Raw genomic sequence first — 19,773 nt, 5'->3', positions numbered from 1 at the left:
CCTCTGTGACCGTTGAATAGTTTCATAATATAGCCTTAAAGTGTTATTTAACCTTTAAGACAAGTTAATGCCTTTTTATGGCCTCTAAAATAATTTTACTTTTTACAACTCAAGAGAGCTTACATGTATTTTTATGTAGCATCGTCTCTCTTTTTATTACATTTTCATCTTTTGCTATAATTTAAAATATTTCTTAAATGTAAGCTTTGTACCCTTGCATTTGAGACTAAGCAACCTGCATTGTGTCATGACCCTTCTAATACCACAAACCTTCTGTAATACTACTCCCAGTGAAAAACCCACATCCTATGTATAACCTTAGATTTATTTTGAAATCTCTATGAAGAGAACGTAGAGAGATTACTAATTGTTTCTGTTATTTCTTTAAGGTGTGATATCTTTTTGTAAACTGTCTTTTAAGGTTTAATTTCTCAGACTTCAGATGTTAAAATTATTTTAAACACTGATTGCCTACTCTAAACTTATTATGTAAAAATTTAATGATTATAAGTTTCATTTGGGAATTGGGTGATATGTTAGACACCTGTAGAGCATTCAAGAAAGGAGAAAGCATTGCTACAGTAAAGCTGCTAGAATACTCTTCTTGTGATCTTTTCTTGAAAAAAACTACTGGATAGTGACACCTAGTTTAACCCCAGTCAAAATAAAGAACTGAAAAACTCAGGCACTTTTTGAAAAGATGGATAGTGAATATTGAATCAGTTTAAATACAGAATTCATACTAAACAAATAGGGGAACACTGTTATAGGATAGAATGGTTTTTTTGTACAAACTTTGACAATGTAAAAATAACATTGCTAACAAAAATCTGGAAGTGGAGAGAAAGGAGATGAAATAAGTATGAAGACACATGTACATCATTTATAGCAAGATCGTCAATACCACATAAATTTACATCATGTATTTCAAAATTGGGCTTCAAAATCTTAATGTTTTTCATGTCTTATAGCCTTTTTTCAAAAGGAAATTTAATGTTTTGTATTAAACACTTTGCATTCACTGTAATTTTTATAGGTAACACTGTAATTTTAGCTAACAGTTAACATTGTTTTCATCTTATTTTTGCTTTGCTTAAATTGTTTAAGGTGAACATGTATAATTTTGCAGAAAAAAATCATTTTTATTTATTTGCTTTAACTAGCAAATTTTTTTAAAGATTTATTTATTGATTGATTGATTGATTTATACATACATACATACAAGCACTGGGTACAGTCAGAAGCGCTGGGAGGGTGAGAGAATTCACCAGAGCCTAACTAGCAAATTTTTTAAAATGAAAAACATTGGTTTGCAACACTATGATTCAGATGTTTACATCTATTCAAATGAACATCACCACACCACACCCACCACCAAGGCGCCCGTAGTCCATTCAGCCCCTTTTTCCCCTTTGTTCTCAGCCTTCCTCCTGCACCTCTGGTGTTCTCAATTGTGCAGTCTGACTGCTAGGGTTTATTTTTTATTTTGTTTTGTTTGACCCTTGTTTTCTTTCTCTATATTGCACATGTGAGTAAAACCATCCAGTATGTTTCTTTCTCCTGGCTTAATTTTGCTTGGCATATGCTTCATTTTCATCCATGTTGTCCATGGATGTCCATCCATGTTGAATTAATCTTTTTTTTTTTTCCTTTTTTTTTTTTTTATATAAATTTTATTGTTATATTCCCCATACAATTGCAGCCCCCCATTCTGACCCCAATCCCTCCCCTCCCGCCCCCGCCCCCCTAAAAGTGTCTCTGGTTCATAGTTTTTTGAAATTAATCTTTTTTTATAGCTGAATAGTATTTATTGTGTATCTTTACCCACTCCTGTGTTGTTGGGTACTTAGGTTATCTTCCTAACTTTGCTCTCATAAATAATGCTGCAGTAAACAAAGTACCTTACATATCCCTTCAAATCATTGGTTTTGTATTCTTCATGTAGTGTGGAATTGCAGCATCATAGTGTAAATTTATTTTTAGTGTTTTGAGAAACCACCTTTTCTACAGGTACTGGACCACTCTACATTTCCCACCAACTGTGTGAGGGTCCCCTTTTCTTCACATTTCACCAACACTTGTTGTTTTTGGTCTTTTTTTATATGGGTTTTCACAGCTATGAGGTGGAATCTCTTTGTGGTTTTGATGTGCATTTCCCTGGTGATAAGTGATGAGGAACATTTTTTCATGTGCCTGTTGGCCATCTGCATGTCGTCTTTGGAGAGGTGCCTACTTAATCTTCTGCCCACTTAAAAATTTTTTTTAATTGTATGAGTTATTTCTAGATCTATTTACTCCTTCTCAGATGTACATTAACTCCTTGTCAGATGTATGATATGCAGATATTTTCTCCCATTCAGTGGGAGAATGGGAGTGGGGCATCTTCTTGTTTTAATGGTAGTTTGTTTCACTGTGCAGAAGCTTTAGTAGTTTGATGGGAATTTGGGAATTTGCTTATTTTGCTGCTATTTTCATTACCATTGGAGTTGAGTCCCCAAAGACATCACTAATCCAAAGTCATGGGGTATTTTGCATAGGTTTTCTTCTATGTAGTTTATGGTTTCTGGTCTTTCATCCATGTCTTTAAACCATTTTCAGTTAATTTTTATATATAGTATAAGATAGTAATCTAGTTTCCTTTGCATGTGGCTTTTCAGTTTTCTGAATACTATTTGCTGAAGAGACTTTCCTGTCCTCAGTGTATACTCTTGACTCCTTTGTCCACATAACTGTGGGTTTATTTCTGGACTCTCAGTTCTATTTCATTGGCCTGCATTTCTGTTTCTATTCCTATATCATACTGTTTTGCTTACTATAGCTTTGTACTGTAGTTTGAAGTCGGGGAGTGTGATATGCCATTCTTTTTCAAGGTTAATTTGGCTATTCAGAGTCTTTTGTCATTCCATATATATTTCATAAATGTTTGTTCTACTTTGGAGAATGCCATTGAAACTTTGATAGGGATTTTGTTGAATCTGTATATTGCTTTAGGTTTAGATGGCATTTTCACAGTGTTAATAACAACATATTTTTAAAGCTGCCTACACATATTCCAAGATGTTCACTCTGTTTAATGCTGGGAAGTAGGAATAGAAATGATTGTCATTCCCCTTATGTCTATATTTTTATTTTATTTTTAAAGATTTTATTTTTATTTATACATAAAATAACTTGGGTGTAGGCCAGAGGTGCAGGGGGTAAGAGTATTCACCAGAGCCAGAGTGGGGAGCAGCACAGACAGATCTACTGAAATACACTGCTGAGGAGAGCAGTGGTCGAGAGAGGAGAGGTTTACTGCACCATATGTGGGTCAGCTCTCTGGCTGGGGATTGGGAATTGAGCTCCTCCCACAGTGGCTTGCCAATAGCTTGATAGTACTGAGACTTTAACCCATGCACCACCAGGGAGGCCCTATATTTTTAATTAACTTTAATACATTTTTTTAAAGATTTATTTATTTATGCATACAAAAGCCAGGGTACAGGCCAGAGATATGGGGGAGAAGGGTTCACCAGAGACAGAGTGGGGAACAGAACAGGCAGACTGACTGAAATACACTGCTGAGGGGAGCAGTGGGCGAGACAGGAGAGGTCTGCTGCGCCATGTATGTCGCTCCCTGGCCAGTCAGGGATTGAACTCGTGCTGCTGAAGCTGTGAATTGCTTCATAGTGTGGTGCTTAACCCCTTGCACCACCAGGGAGGCCTAATTTTTAATACATTTTTCCCCTCAAACATTTAAATTCCTCCATACCAGAGTTAAACTTCAAACAATAAGCTAAAGTGGTGAATATTTAGTGGAGGAATATATGCAGGGGGGAAATGACTTAACGATGATATTCACAGCTAAGTCAAAGCGTTGATGTTATTATGAGAGGAAATTAACTTTGTAGTGTGTTATTAATCAGAAAGGGATAAAATACTACCTTTATATATCATGTCTTTGATTTATCTTTGTTTTTAGTTTCTTGGTTTCTCCTGACCTACATTATGGAAGAGATTACTGGATTTGCAAGTGGTTATAATTTTGTACATGTGCTGCCTTCTATACTCAAATGAAAATGACTGGTGCCCTCTCAAATTCTAATCCTTTAATAGTCTAATAAGTTGTTAAAAAATGCTTCCTGGCCAGATCAGCTCCATATGGTCCTTTAAACAGGTGAGAGAAGAACATGTTTTATTAGTGAGATCAGTATATAGGAGATACCTGATCATCTTATGCTAAGAACAGTATATGAGAAACTGAAAGCTAATGATAGTAAACCTTAGTTTATCACTTTTTTATAGAAAGTCCAGGGAAAAAAAACATGAATAACATAAAATAATAAACAGCATTTTTTCAAAAAGCAATTCTTGTACATACCCTGCTTTGCTTCATCTCAAATTTGTGATTTATCTCACAGATACGAGACTAGGAGTAAAACCTGATTTCTACCCTTGGCTTTTTTCTAGCTAGCATTGTGGTCCTTAATCAGTCAGTTAGCCACTGAGTACGTATAATCATCTAGAGCTGTTGGAACTAGGCCAGCTCAGTTTAAACCTCCTATGAAGACAGTACACAGGTAAAGGAGTATTGCCAAAAAAGATTTACTATTAGTTTGTCAGTCTAAGGAAAATTTTGCCAAAGAAAAAGAAATGCTGCTAAGAGTCCTGAGTGTGGAAATAGATCTAGACCATAATAGTCATCAAGCTGGGAAAAGAGGACCTAGAGAAATGACAGTGATGGGTAATAGAAGGACAAAAGGATGAAATATTTGCATAAATCTAGAAAGACTTTTTTGCACTCAACGCTTCAAGTCTTGGTATCCTAAGACAGCACTCAGCAAAAGACTTACCAGGTCTTAACTCAGCCTCTCATAACAGTGTTTATCATTAGCTAATGGGCTATATCATCATATATCCTTTACTCAAAGGGAAGGTAAAACAAAAGGTTGTTTATAATGTGCAAAAGCACCTATTTAAAGTTTAGCATAGTGGGCCTCCCCAGTGGCGCAGCGGTTGAGCGCTGGGTTGCGAAGCTGCCCGCGGCTTCTGCGGCGCCGGTTCAATCCCCGGCTGCTCCCCAGCCACAGGAGGAGGGTCCCACATGGCAAGCAGACCTCTCCTGCCGCCCGCTGCTCCCCTCAGCAGTGTACTTCGGTCCTTCTGCCTGCTCTGCTCCCCGCTCTGGCTCTGGTGAATTCTCTCACCCTCCCGTGCTTCTGACTGTACCCAGTGCATGTATAAACAAAACAAACAAACAAAATAAATAAATAAATAAAACATGCCTCTATTAAAAAAAAAAAAAAAACTCTACTTTAAAGTTTAGCATAGTGGTATCAAAATTAAAACAACTAAGAAACAAAAATGCAGTTGAAACTTTCAGTGAGATGATAACCCCCAAGAGGATATTAAAAATATGGCAGTTCTAGGGCCTCCCTGGTGGTGCAGCAGGTTGAGTGCCGTGCTGTGAAGCTGTCCGCAACCTCTGCAGCGCGGGTTCGATTCCCGGCCAGCCAGGGAGAAACCTACATAGCGTGGCAGACCTCTCCTGCATTGCCCACTGCTCCCCTCAACAGTGTCTTCGGTCCATCTGCCTGTTCTGCTCCCTGCTCTGTCTCTGGTGAATTCTCTCACCCTCCTGCACTTCTGACCTGTACTCAAGTTCTTGTATAAATAATAAAATCTTAAAAAATATATTTAAAAATAAAGTAAAATAAAATATGGCAGTTCTAGTTATCCAGAAGATGAAGCACATTTTCTTTAGATAGAGTTTTCCAACTGTGTGTGTCGTCACAGTAAGCAAAATGAAGCTTAATGAGTGACTGTTTGATGCTTTCCTTTTATGACAAGTTCTTTCTTTCTTAGAGGTTTCTGTGTGACTCACCTTATGCTTTTCCCAGAATTCAAAGTCATCTGCCTACTTTCTAGAATAATTTTGCAAAGAGACAAATGACAAGCTGAAAGAATTTTGTGTGTGTTTAAAGTGATATCAAGTATGGAAATGTTTTTTGGACCTCATGTGATCGACAAATGAAACCTATAGGTCAGTCTCTTAATAACAGGCAAAAAAAAACCCCATAACTATTACTATTATATCTTTTCCAAGTACATAGACATAATAAATATTTACCATTATAATATGGAAAAATAGTGTTTTCTAGTCTTTTTTTTTTTCTTTAAGATTTATTTATTTATGCATACAAGAACTGGGATACGGGCCACAGGTGGAGGGAGGGGGGTGAGAGGATTCACCACAGAGTGGGGAACAGAACAGGCAGACTGACTGAAATACACTGCTGAGGGGAGCAGTGGGCAAGACAGGAGAGGTCTGCTGTGCCATGTGGGTAGCTCCTTGGCTGGCTGGGGATAGCTTCATAGGTTGCATCTTAACCCACCACCAGGGAGGCCCTTTTCTAGTCTTAAAAACTTTCTAAATCTTTGACTTTAGATACTGAGGTTTATGTGCCCATGCCTTCTATGCTTACTCCTTTGATCCAACCAGCCATTAAATCTATGTTATATTGGGGAAAAAAGGAGTGAAATACTTGGAGTTTGTTTGGAAGGGGATGTTTTTTCTGTTCCAGCTTGGATAGACTTGGACTCTTCAAAAATAATTTCTTGAAAATAAAAAAAGGCAAAGGGACTAATGTGGATTAAAAGACTCTAAGGAATAATAATCAAATATAATTTTGAACCCTGGTATGATTTGGGACCATAATAACACATTTTGAGTCCTTTTAGGAAAATTTGAACAGAAATATATGTTCAATGAATCTATGGAATTACTGGGTTAGGTATTGAGGTGCTATAATGGCATTTGCTTATATAGGACAGTTACTTAGTCTTAAGAGATGCATGCTGCAATAGCGAGCAGTAAAATGTCATGTCTGCACTATATATTCAAATGTAAAATGGTTCAGGAAATCAGAGAAAGAGAACAAAAGCAAATCTAAAATTGTAATTGGTGAATATAACTGAAGAGTGTGTATGGGTATCACTGTCCTATTATTTCAGCTCTTAAGTAGATTTGGAAATTTTGAAAACTAAAAACAGAAAAAAAAGTAAGATGGAAATAATAGATGAGATGCTTTCATATTTGCCTCCTAATCTATGGTACTCTATTCCTCATTCTATGCATCTATTTTAGTTGTTAACTAGGTGTTAATTGCTTAAATTCTGTAAAAAGAAAACAAAAAACTAAGCAAATTATTTGGTTGTATAGAGTATTAAAAAGCCTGTGACTTGAAACACTGCCTTTAAAATCTGCTATCTTCCTGTCTAAGGAAGTGTCCTTCCTGTGGCAAGATAGGGTGATTTATAACCTGCTTTAAAAACATAGATAAAGAAACACATAAACAAGAATAGCTCTTAGGCATGCCCATTACAATATCTTTAAAATTTAAGTGACTAAATTTGTGAGTTTACACAAGTATGGGCCCCCGTCTTCTCTCATCTCCACATTATTTTTTAATCTTATGTGCTATAATTCTACTTTTTCTTCTAACACATGTCAAAACAACAAACAGCATCTTCATTTCAGTTCTGCCTCAATATAACATGCAAAAAACATGCTGCTTACAGCTATAGAAACATTATTTCACATTTTCTCTTCAGTCTTATAGCTTGTGCATCACCGTTTTTAATTATTCAACTAGTATGTTTGGAGTACAGTAGATGTAGGTGAAGATTAAAATATCTATTTCCTACTGTGACCATAAACACAATACAGAAACATACTTTTTTTTTTTGGCCGATTATTGGTTTTTCAATTAAACTATAACTGTGACACATCCTAGACACATTTCATCTCTATCTCAACTTTTTTCTTTTGATTACAGCTCACAGAGGTTGGAGGGCTGAAACAGGTGAATGTGTATCCTTAAGGCCATCAATAAACAGTTCAGGTAGTTGAGCACTAGAATGACTGCTTTTAATAAAATATATCTTCATACACATTTATAAGTTATATTGAAGAACATAGCTGCTTTATCAGCCTGTGTTACCTAGTGTAAGTTAGAGAATTGGAATCCATTCCGTATTTCCTTTACTTACTTTCATATATCTTCACAGATACTGATGTTTTTAAGGTTTTAAAGAATTCTTTTGCTGGTCCCCAAATCTTTTAATTTTCTTCATTCTTTAAAATGCTTATCTTTGTTTTCAGTCATAAGGGTCATATGTGTAGCATTTCTCAGATCCTAAACATTTTATTTAGTTCCTCATCATACATTACTAAACTTTAAAATAATGTTTTCTGTTTGAGAGCTAGGTTAACCAATAAAGGGATTTGAGTTAAAAATTGAACCAACCTCTATAGACAGGGAACTAACTGACCAGCTGAAACTAATATGGAGATAATGTGAAGTGAAACTGATAGCAGAATTGAAAGAAATTAATTTAAGAAGCCTTGACAGTTTTCCTCTATTTTTGTTTTTAAATATATTCACTCTGGAAATGTAGAGACTGTTTGTAAATAAGTTTATGAGTCTTGGTCATTAACCACATTTACCACTGTGGTGATGGTAATTTGAAGGGAATTCTTCATCTTTTTTTGTATGTAAAATTATACTAAGTTTTACAATGAGTGTAAACATAAAATATTTGTGATGCTTTCAAAATAGGATAAAAGGTATTTTATAAATAGGTATTTGAATTTGTGTTAAAAATAAACAACAGTTAATTTCAAAGATGGTTTAAACCAGTGCATCTCAAGTGTAGGTCTAAGTTCTGACTATTGCAGACTCTCCACTTGTCTAGTTTTCAAGGTATACTGATTTTCAGTCTCTATTCCCAGATAGCTTAGAATTCAGTTGTTCAAAAGTGGCTTCTCTTAATTTATATGAAACTCCTGAAGTGATTTCTTTCCATAATCAGTTTAGGGAATCACTATTTTAAGCATTTCCTAGATTGTGTTTATATTACTGTATTCATATAAGTGGCTATATATTTTTAAATATTTGGTAGGTAGGATCTTCTCATCCGCAGGGCAAAAGAAAACCCAGTTTGAATTTAAGGCTGAAATTAAGTGGCTTTAGGGGGTTTATTGGCTTGTGTTCCTGAAAAGGTAGAAGGTAAGATATCTACAGGAGAAGATTAATCTGGGCTCCATTTAACCACATTGTTGCACTTAATCATGATACTGAAGACTCTCCTCTTTGACCATTTATATCCTCAGGAGGTGTTACTAATTATATTGAAATGGCTAACAGGTGAACTTTAACCTCACATGTCATCCTATCCAGAACAAGAAGCTGTTCTCTGTAACTTCTGGCAAAGATTTTGGGAGTCATGCTATTTGAGCAAGTCCTGAATTAATCACTGTTAAACAGATGTGATTATCCTATTTGGTTTAAACCCTGCCTATGAGCTTAAGGATGGGCATAATACCAATCCTACCATTACACAATGACAGAAACAGAATGGATCTTGAGGTAACAATAATAAAATCTACTACAAAATTCAACCTGCTCTAAAATCCTATTTTAATGAAATTCTAATTTATATGATTTAATCATACTTTTTAGGTTCTTAGATTTCCAGTAAAATGTGAAGTAGTCTCCATTCCTGAAGCAAAAGCTCCATTTTTAGTAAAGAATCGCTAAGTAATATTTGGGGGTATATATCTTAGCACATAATAAATGAAGTATAGTGTGGACCAAGTGCTTTTTAAACAGACTGTGGGAGGAGAGAGAGAATGCATTGGCTTTTGTTGATGACTTCTTCCTACCAGTATTTTGCTGTGAACATTTTCAAATGTGCAGAAGTTGAAAGAATTTTACATGGAGAGCCAAAAGAGTAGGGGCCCCAATGGACTGTGATGGGGGACTATGGGTACCATGGTGGTGGGTGTGGAATGGTAATATACACTCGAAGAGTATAAACCTATACTTCTGAATCATGTACAGTGTTGTGAACCAATTTTACCTCAATAAAAAGAATTTTGCAGTGACACCATAAGCCCACCACCTCCATTAAAAAATTAATAATACAGTATATTTGTTTTATCAGATACTCATCTACCCACCATTCTAGCTCTTACTTTTTTATGCATTTCAGAGTAAGTTAGTATTATTACACTTCAATCCTTCATTAATTAAACATGCATATCATTAACTAGAATTATTGGTGAACTTTTGATTGAGCTTCATATACAGAGCTCTATGACTTAAAGGCCTAATGTGAATCAGATTATTACAGACTTCAGAATGGTAAATGATAAAATAATTATTCAAAGATACATCCAAGAGTGAGATATGTTTTTAAACCTTTTACAATTGTTACTTTATGCCCTCAATATAGTTTTTCACCATATGACAAAAAGTTACATATTTGAGAGCTATCCAAAACATAGGATATGTTAGATCTCTTTTACTTTAAGTTTGTTACTTACCTAATTAGTTTTGCTTAGGAAACCACCTAACTGGCAATCTGTTGTTGTTATCAGCTAGACCAAAAGAAAACTTAAAGAAAATGCAGGTCCCTGGTAAATTTATTGGTGTGGTTGACATTTTCTTAACTGCTTATCAGAAACAACCATGTGGGCACTGCTCGAAAATAGAAAACTATAAAAATACTTGCAAAAAAATCTTAAGCACTAGATAATTGAAAGAATGTCTGAGAAGTGAAGTTTAATATCCACTTTTTAGAATGTGAGTTAATTGAAAGGTTTTTTTAATCAACATATTTAAATGAAAACACATTCATAGAACATAAAAATCACAGGCTTTTAGATAATTGGTCATATATACATTTTAATTTCTGAAATAACATTTAGGACATCTCTCTCATCTTCCTTCTAATTTTTAAATATCAGGTGTATTCCCTTAAAGCAGGCTGTTGAATCAAAATACTACATGCAGAGTTTACCAACTGTTGTGTCTGTCACATTTGCATGCTGGGGTGGTGATTACCTTGTCCTGAGGTCTCTGATAAAGCCTAGAACTGCTTAACCCTCTTTCCTCAGTTTGGCCAGTGTGCCTTAGCGGTTGGGGGGGTGGGTGGTGTGTGGCAGGTTGTGTCTCCACAGAAACAGTGGATTAATAAGTATCATAATCTTACTTTTTAACTGTAAAAGTATTACAGAGGAAGACTAATATTAAACTTTTAAAGTAACATTTAAATGTAAAAATTACATACAACTGGATTTAATCAATTATATAGTTTTCCTTCTTGAAATTCTGCCTTTCTAAATTATAAATAAAAATTTAAGAAACACTTGATTTTTTTTCAGTCATACAATCTGAAAGGGCTTCTTTGATTTTTCCAAGTATCTTTCAGGAATCTTATTTTTGTTTTAGTGAAAAACTTTCCCTTTTTTGTTGTAAAATTTCTTAACTCCCCTATTTTCTTATTAAATACTACATTTTCTCCAAATAAATCTAACTGCTACAGGCTTTTAGCTTAAGTGCATAAAGATCCACCTTTGGAGGAAACAGATCTTTGGTATTACTTGGTCACTTTTTGTAAGACAGATTTAATGATTCCTATCTTGTCAAACATTTTTTCAGGCAATAGGAAATATTTGGTATTAGTTGTCAGTATGGTCATTCTGCAGCCTTTCAAGCCTTAAGTATTTCTCTATTCCTGATCTTCTTGTCTTACAATGTTAGAACTAATTTTGGGCTTTGTCATCTTAATTGCCCTAAGATTTTTATTTTATTCCACATGATATTGATTAGTCATTTCAAAGAAATGAATATGAGTATATACTAAAATTAAACTTTTTAAAAGCCATCAAAAGGACAGCTGAACTTGTATTTCCAATTAGGTGATTCTCATCAAATTCGTGCCTGTTAGAAGCAGTTATCTACATACTCATTTGAAACTGCCATTTCTCATGACACATAATTCTTATAAGGATTAATGGCTATGTTTATTGTACATTGGTGTATTTTTTGTACATCTCCCTGTATTTTTCTCTTTCTTACTTTCTTTTTGCTTCACTCACTCACTACTTGTTTCCTTTTGGCTGATACCCTTTCTCATTTTGAAATATACACAACTCTGGTAGAGTAAGTCTAGAGGCAAAGAGAATCTCATGATAGTCATGACCTACTGAATTTGAGTAGCAGGTTCCTTTTTACTATATTTCTCCCTTTCTATGTCTTTGAAACATTTCATTTAAAAATGGAATAGACATACTATGTGTCAGTGATGCTAGGTAACTGTAAATTGAATATATGGGTCATTAGCTTGGGGCCATAACAGATATTTGTAGCAAATCAAAGAAAGTTAATTTGCTTAGTCCTCTACATAAATTTTCATTGTTTCTCATGTTCAAAATGCTATAATTTAGAATGAAAAATGTATCAGTTGTTTGTGACTTTAAGGCAACCATTTTCCTCAGTCCATACAAGTTTCCTTATCTAGGAAGTAGGAATAGTAGTAATAGTATTTATTACATGGGGTGGTTGTGGTTATTGTATGTGAAGAGTTTTGATGATTCCAAACACATTGTAAGTCCCAGTCTTTACCCTCTCCCTACAAGAGAATTAAATCCTACAGAAATTAGTTTGAGTAACTATTTTCTCAGTTCTTCTATGGATGGTGCATAGTATTTTACATGCATAAGAGGTAAATTAAATCTTGACAATACTTTAGGTATTGTGGCTCAATTAAAGTTTGTTAAGTGTTCAAGATATGTTAAATGTTAGTATTTGGTGGCAAGCAACAGAAACCCATATTCAAATTGGTTTAAATAATAAAGGAATTTTATTGGTTTGTATAAATGAGAAAACAAAACTATAAGAAAGTGAAAATCAAAATCAACAAAAAACTATGAACCAGAGACACTTTTAGGGGGGCGGGGGCGGGAAGGGAGGGATTGGGGTCAGAATGGGGGGGCTGCAATTGTATGGGGAATATAACAATAAAATTTATTATTAAAAAAAATAAAGCAGGTTATTCATTTTCTTAAAAAAAAATAAATAAAATAAATGAGAAAACAAGCAGGAACGACTTAAGAAATGGTTTGATTAGGACTCTGGCTTCGTATATCTGCTACTTTATTGATTCTGCCTACTCTTGCCATCAAACTAATATAGCTGTATTTTCAAAAAAAAATTTCTTAAATATGAACTAATGGGTAAAAATGATAAAGTATCTTATATATATTTAAGAAACCTAGCACATTTGGAAATTAGATGGTTCTTTGTTTAGTTAATTATGATATTCATGTTTTAAAATACATAAAAATTTTTAAAGCTTGTGGAAACTGTAGATCTTTTGTATCTATACAAATATTAGTTATCAAACTGCTCCAGCAGACCTTATTCCAATGAAAAGGTTTTAAATCAATTCCCAAAAGAAAGCAAGTTATTATAGCAATAACTTGATGAAAGGATTTGAAGAACAGATGAAGAGTACATAAAAATGGAATTAAGGACTTAATATAGAGGAGCAATCCTGTTAGAATGGAATGGTACACTGACTGTACTGGGGAGCTACCCATCTTGTTGCTGGAGCAGTTCTAATCAGTTCTTCCAAGGACATTAGGAGACAGTGTGTAGAAGGAAAGTAGAGTATAAAGGACAAAACCAAGGTCACTTCTTGCTTGAATGGGAAGATAGAAAGAGGGCGATCTCCACAGTAGAAAATGCCCTTCATTGCAACCATTTACTCTCAAAAAATTGTATAGGATGCATTTGAAAACCTATGGTTATTAAAAAAAAAAAACATTCAGATAGCACTAAGACCATGTTTATAGGAACTTCAAAGGCCTCTCCTGTTAGAATGTATGTCCTTTATGAACTGAAACTGAATTATCTTCAGGCTGTGTTGTCAAGCGATAATAGCAAGTGCACTACAATGTGTATCGTGTCAATTATATGGGTAAAATATGCATGTATATATGTATGTTTAATACATGTATAAAATATCTTAAGAAGACTACACTAAACTATTAACAGTGGTTGTCCCACAGAAAACTGAGTGCTTGTTAAAAATAAACCCAAGGGCCTCCCCTGGTGGCGCAGCAGTTGAGCAATGGGCTGCGAAGCTGCCCGCAGCCTCTGCAGCACCAGTTCGATCCCCGTCCGCTGGCGAGGGTCCCACATGGCACGACAGACCTCTCCTGCTGTGCCCGCTGCTCCTCTCAGCAGTGTATTTCGTCAGTCTGCCTGTTCTGTTCCCCGCTCTGGCTCTGGTGAATTCTCTCACCTTCCCATGCTTCTGACTGTACCTAGTGCTAGTATAAATAAATAAATAAATCTTTAAAAAATAAATAAACCCAAACTTTCCCAGTATTAGGTGTTATTCGGCAGCTTCAGTAGATGTCCCTGGATCAAAGCTTCTTAATATTTCAAGCAACAGGCCTCCCCTAGTGGCGCAGCAGGTTGAGCACAGTGCTGTAAAGCTGTCTGTAGCCTCCACAGCATGGGTTTGATTCTCGGCTGGCCAGAGAGATACCCACATGGTGCAGCAGACCTCTCCTGCTTTGCCTGCTGCTCCCCTCAGCAGTGTCTTTGGTCCATATGCCTTTTCTGCTCCCTGCTCTGTCTCTGGTGAATTCTCTCACCCTCCTGTGCCTCTGACTGTACCCCAGTTCTTGTATAAATAAATAAATCTTAAAGAAAGGGGGGGAAGGGAGGGGAAAGAAAAAATATTTTAAGCAACAGCATATGACTTCCTAATTGCAAAAAACCTGGAGATATCAAAGATAATTTCACTCTGTAATAAGCCTTTATCTTCAAAGTTCACATTTTCAGGCTGTATAAGAGAAAAGCAGCTCCTCCCCACCCCAATCTGTATCCCTGGAAAATGCTCCCAACACAGTCAGGGAACTAACTCTTTGGATTGGAACACCTTCTAATCAGGGAGTCCCAACACATTTCTGAGCTAATCAAACAGAGCAGATGCAGAGCTGTCCCCCCATTTTAAAAATAATTTGGGGGCCTCCCCTGGTGGTGTAGCGGTTGAGCACTGGGCTGCAAAGCTGCCCGCAGCCTCTGCAGCACCGGTTCAATCCCCGGCCACCGGGCGAGGGTCCCACATGGCACGACAGACCTCTCCTGCCGCGCCCGCTGCTCTCAGCAGTGTGTTTTGTCAGTCTGCCTGTTCTGTTCCCCACTCTGGCTCTGGTGAATTCTCTCACCCTCCCGTACTAACTGTACCCAGTGCTTGTATAAATAAATAAATCAAAAAAAAAAAGAAAAAATATATATAAAAAAAATTGATTTGGAAGAACCTCTCCTCCCCACCCCCCCCACCACTTTCTTTCTCTGTTCCCCAATTAAAAGCAGATTCCCAGTGTGGCTGTTGAAAGCTCACCACTTTCTCAACTGAATGTTGAGTCTCTTATGGTATATGGATAAAAAAAATAACTGCCCTCAAGATAACTAGATAAATAGTTTTGAAAGTATAGGGTTATTTTTCCACTAGAAAACCCATTCAATTAATTATTGATCTCTAAGAGTCTGTCAAAAGGTACATTTTGTAAATGTATTCACTCTAAACAACTATTAGCATTATTTACAAATATTTAGTATAGTTTACTATGAATTATTTTTCAGATATAGTTTAAGAACAGATTTTTGAGAATTTAGTCATTAAAAGATATGCCCTTATGCTTGCTTTTTATCTTTAATTTGTGAAAATTATCTCATATTTGTCCTGTTGTATTGTCATAAAACAGAAAGAAGAAGGAAAGCTGCAAGGACAGCTTAACAAGTCTGATTCTAACCAGTATATTAGGGAACTGAAAGATCAGATAGCAGAGCTGAATCATGAGGTAAGTGATAAATTTTGATCTTCACGTATTTCTTTCTTCCTTCCTCTGTATTGTCGAAACACTTTTATTGGTAGTTATGACAGTCTTTTTGATGATGAATATTTTCTGTGAACCTTGATTACAATTACTAATATTTCAGAAGATTGTCTTCTTTGTAACAAAACTTTTTCTGTGACAATGTTGATTTATTTTCTTCCAGCCTTTTTAATCATGATCTAAGATAATCAATTAGTATTTATAAGTCAGTTACTTTTTTCAGTTGTGCTTTGTAAACTCCTGATAGTTTGTCTGGGTGTCAGAGTTAATTTAACTACAATTCCCTTTATACATATAGAATGGATTTGTGGTATTTACCGTTGTAAATAGAGGGAAGTCTTTTTACTCTTGTCTTCTTTTTGCCCTTCATGGTGGTATTACTGAGATTGCAAAAAAGGATACTTGCTTAATATCAGTTAACAGATTTCTTAGTATCTGAATGCTTTTTAAACTGGCACTACCTTGAATCTGTGAGTTTCAACTCATGAAATTTTTAGATAGTTTTATAAGGTACTGTACTAAGTAATTTAAATTATTTAAAGTGATTTTATTAAGTGAGAAATATGATGTCAGTTTCCTTCTCTTTGATTATTTTGTAATGATACATACCTAGCTAAGCATGAATGAAAAAGTTTGTTTCTTGTCTTGAATTGTTTGTACAATAATGTTTAATTACAGTGATTATATATGGATGAGTAACATAAACCTCATTTGTTAAGAGAGAAAGAAGAAACTCATTTAGGTGACTAAATTAAATTAAGCCTTAAAGGAAAACATGAACATTGCTCTTTCCTGAAGGCATTACATCCTTCAGTTGAGTCTTAGGATTTGAGGTATTACCTTCTAGAGGTGGTCAGTTGAAATAAAGCCTGAAAGAAGAAACAAAGCATTAACAAAACTGATAAATTTTAAATTGGTTTAATTTAATTGGTCCTTAAATGTTGGATTATTCCTGTAAATGTTGATTTTCAGCCATGATAACATTTGAGGGATTCAGGATCATGTGTAATCTGTTATCTGTTTGTATGCATTTTTTATAATCTGTTCTGACCTAGGAGCCATGTTTGAAAGAACAAGTTACAAATAGGTGTGTTCTGGAAATTCTTATTCTTTTGCCAACCCTATGGCTTATTCAAAAGGCTTATTCGAAGGAAATTATAACTAAAGTAAAGCATTTCTCCATTTATAATCTCATATTCTGATGATAAGGAAGCTCTCGTGTTACTGAATTTAGGAAATTATATATGGATTGACTTTATTTCTAAGACTAGTCTTAAAATCTGTCAACAAACACTAATTTTGTCTGTCATCTACCTTAACTAAAAATAATGATACTCTTATCAGGACTACAGAAAATAGTTAACATGAAGTTAAACTTTAATGTCAGTTTCTTTGAGTATGGCCTATGAAGGCAATCTTTTATGCAAACATGAAAAGAAAGTTAATGTTACAATTTCCGTTTTAAAATAAAGAGCTAAGGGGCCTCCCTGGTGGCGCAGCGGTTGAGCGCTGGGTTGCAAGGCTGCCCGATGCCTCTGCAGCGCCGGTTCAATCCCTGGCTGCTCCCCGACCACCGGAGGAGGGTCCCACATGGCGCAGACCTCTCCTGCTGCCCGCTGCTCCCCTCAGCAGTGTACTTCGGTCCTTCTGCCTGCTCTGCTCCGCGCTCTGGCTCTGGTGAATTCTCTCACCCTCCCGCGCTTCTGACTGTACCCAGTGCATGTACAAACAAACAAACAAACAAACAAATAAAAATACGTGCCTCTTTAAAATAAATAAAGATAGATAGATAGATAGATAGATAGATAGATAGATAGATAGATAGATAGATAGATAGATAGATAAAATAAAGCGCTAAGTGTGCAAACTAAAAACCAGAACAGTTTGCAGTGAGATCCTAATTGGGCCAGAGTCCTGGTTCAGGAGAATGAGCACAGTATTCCTGGGGAGCACACAGTAAAAATAAGAGGTGAGCATGAGTATGGAGGTGGGAGTTTAGAGGAGACCTTATTTCAATTAAGACTTAATGTGATTGGGCCTCCCCTGGTGGCGCAGCGATTGAGCGCTGGCCTGCGAGGCTGCCCACAGACTCTGCAGCGCCGGTTCTTTCCCCGGCGAGGGTCCCACAAAAAAAAAAAAAAAAGACAATGTGATTATTATGGGAAATAAAGGTAAATTAAATAGAACCAGCTTGTGGTTCATTTTCAAAGCTAGAAGATTAAATTTGCCAGATAATATAAAACCATTATAAGTCTTCAGTTGGAGATCACTTTCCATTATGTTCTTTGAGCAGATTTGCTTATTTTAAAGTTCTTTTTTAACTTAAACAAGTTTAAACCAAGATAGTGGTTGTAATAGACCTACTACAAAAATTGCTCTGTTGGAGCAGCTTCCTAAAAGGATTAAATTAAGTATAACTTTCTTATTCTAATGTTTCATTCTTGTGATATAACACTTTGCATTGAAAGATAGTCTAATTTCTTGCCTGTATATTAGAATTTGCCAGTCTTTGACTTTCAACATAAAAACTAACTTTCAAATATTAATTTATATTTGAGCACATGACTGTTAAGAGTCACTTTGTTAGCAGAATTTTGTACTTTTCTAAATGTAGGGACTATTGAGACAACTTTGCATACTTATCTTTCTGAAGATACAATAGTGTTCCTACATGTTAAAACAACTGTCATCACTTAGCATAGTCCAGCAAATGAAACAGAAAAAAGGATTAAAGAAGGTTATTTTCTGTGAGTGGCTAATTATACTTTGGGTCCATAAAAATATCAATAATAGCTCTGTGTTGTATGCCCTCTGTCAGCCAAGCATTGTGTCACACACTTCATGTTATATTATTACTGACCCTCGTGATAATCCCATGTGATGGTGGTATAGTTCTCAATTGAATGGATGTGGAAACAGATTCACAATGATTTAGTAAGTAACTTGCCCAAGGTCACACAAGTGATAAATGGTTGAGCCAGGATTGAATATGCTTTGGCCTGTTCTTTTCTGTGCTGCTTATAGAGACATTAGATTAGCAAACATGATGGCTATTTAAAATCTTAAGGATGGCAATTTATAACAATATTTTAACTATATTCCTCCTTGACATGAATTTCCATACATCCAGTAAAATTAATTTGTAGTTGACCTAGTCACAAGAGCCCCCTCTCTCTCCTTGTTAGCACTGCAAATGAGATTTATCTTCACTTCCTGCTGTTTATCTCAGTGATCCAACCAAGTGCCTTTTCTGACTCCTAACTCCTGCATTTCCTACCTTCACCACCTAACTAATTTTGCTCCTAATTTTACCAACTTCCCATAGGAATTTTTTTAATCTGGAGTTTTTTAACACCTGCCCAAACCTTTATGGAAGCCACTGTGGAAACCCCTCTGCCCTAAATCTGGCAAGAACTGTTAAAAACAATCCTCCCTTAAACCTTCATCCTAATTTGGTGACGGACATAGAAAAGAAGCTGGGTGGGTCCCAGTTTATGTGCTTTCCTTATTCCATCTTCCCTACTTCTGACCCTCCCACCCATCTGTCATCACAGTACCACCTAGGCACTGAGTTTAGAACTGACGATATCTAGTACATGTACGTATGGAATACTACTCAGCTATTAAAAAAAAAATAGACAAAACCTTGCCATTTGTAACAACATGGATGGAAATGCGTATGCTGAATGAAATCACAAGTAAGAAGACAAATACTGGATGATTTCACTCATGTGAAATATTAAAAAAAAATACCCCATAACAAAGGAACACAAAAACCAAACCAAAACAAACCTTCTTGGATTCTGACTTTAGCGGTTACCAAAGTGGGCAGGGAGGATGGTAGGAGCAAATAGTGTAGGGCACCCAGTGACCTTTGGTAGAGGACTACTGGTACTTTGGTGGTAGGCATAGTATGATAACATACATTTGAGGAGTTGTGAACCTGTACTCTTAAAACATATACAGTGATATAAGCCAGTGTTACTTCAACTTAAAAAAATAATTTCTCAGGCCTCCCTGGTGGCGGAAGG

At 35.7% G+C, this 19,773-nt stretch overlaps 1 protein-coding gene across 6 annotated transcripts in view; it reads left to right on the top strand.

Moving 5' to 3' along the window:
• The window catches only part of EVI5 (ecotropic viral integration site 5), a gene marked incomplete at both ends in the record, with an annotated part of 175,135 nt that overhangs the window by 130,866 nt on the left and 24,496 nt on the right, over positions 1 to 19,773 (top strand). For 5 of the 6 annotated variants that reach the window (XM_084243965.1, XM_084243964.1, XM_084243961.1 and 2 more), the window contains one exon: positions 15,611 to 15,706. In XM_084243965.1, coding sequence (XP_084100091.1) covers positions 15,611 to 15,706 — 96 coding nt within the window. Of the gene's footprint in view, positions 1 to 15,610; positions 15,711 to 19,773 lie in introns of all 6 variants that reach the window. The other variant, XM_084243963.1, reaches the window with a different exon arrangement.

The sequence above is a fragment of the Talpa europaea genome (assembly GCF_964194135.1).
Source record: "Talpa europaea genome assembly, chromosome: 9".
NCBI classification, from domain to species: Eukaryota; Metazoa; Chordata; class Mammalia; order Eulipotyphla; family Talpidae; genus Talpa; species Talpa europaea.
This window is presented reverse-complemented; position numbering and strand designations above follow the sequence as displayed.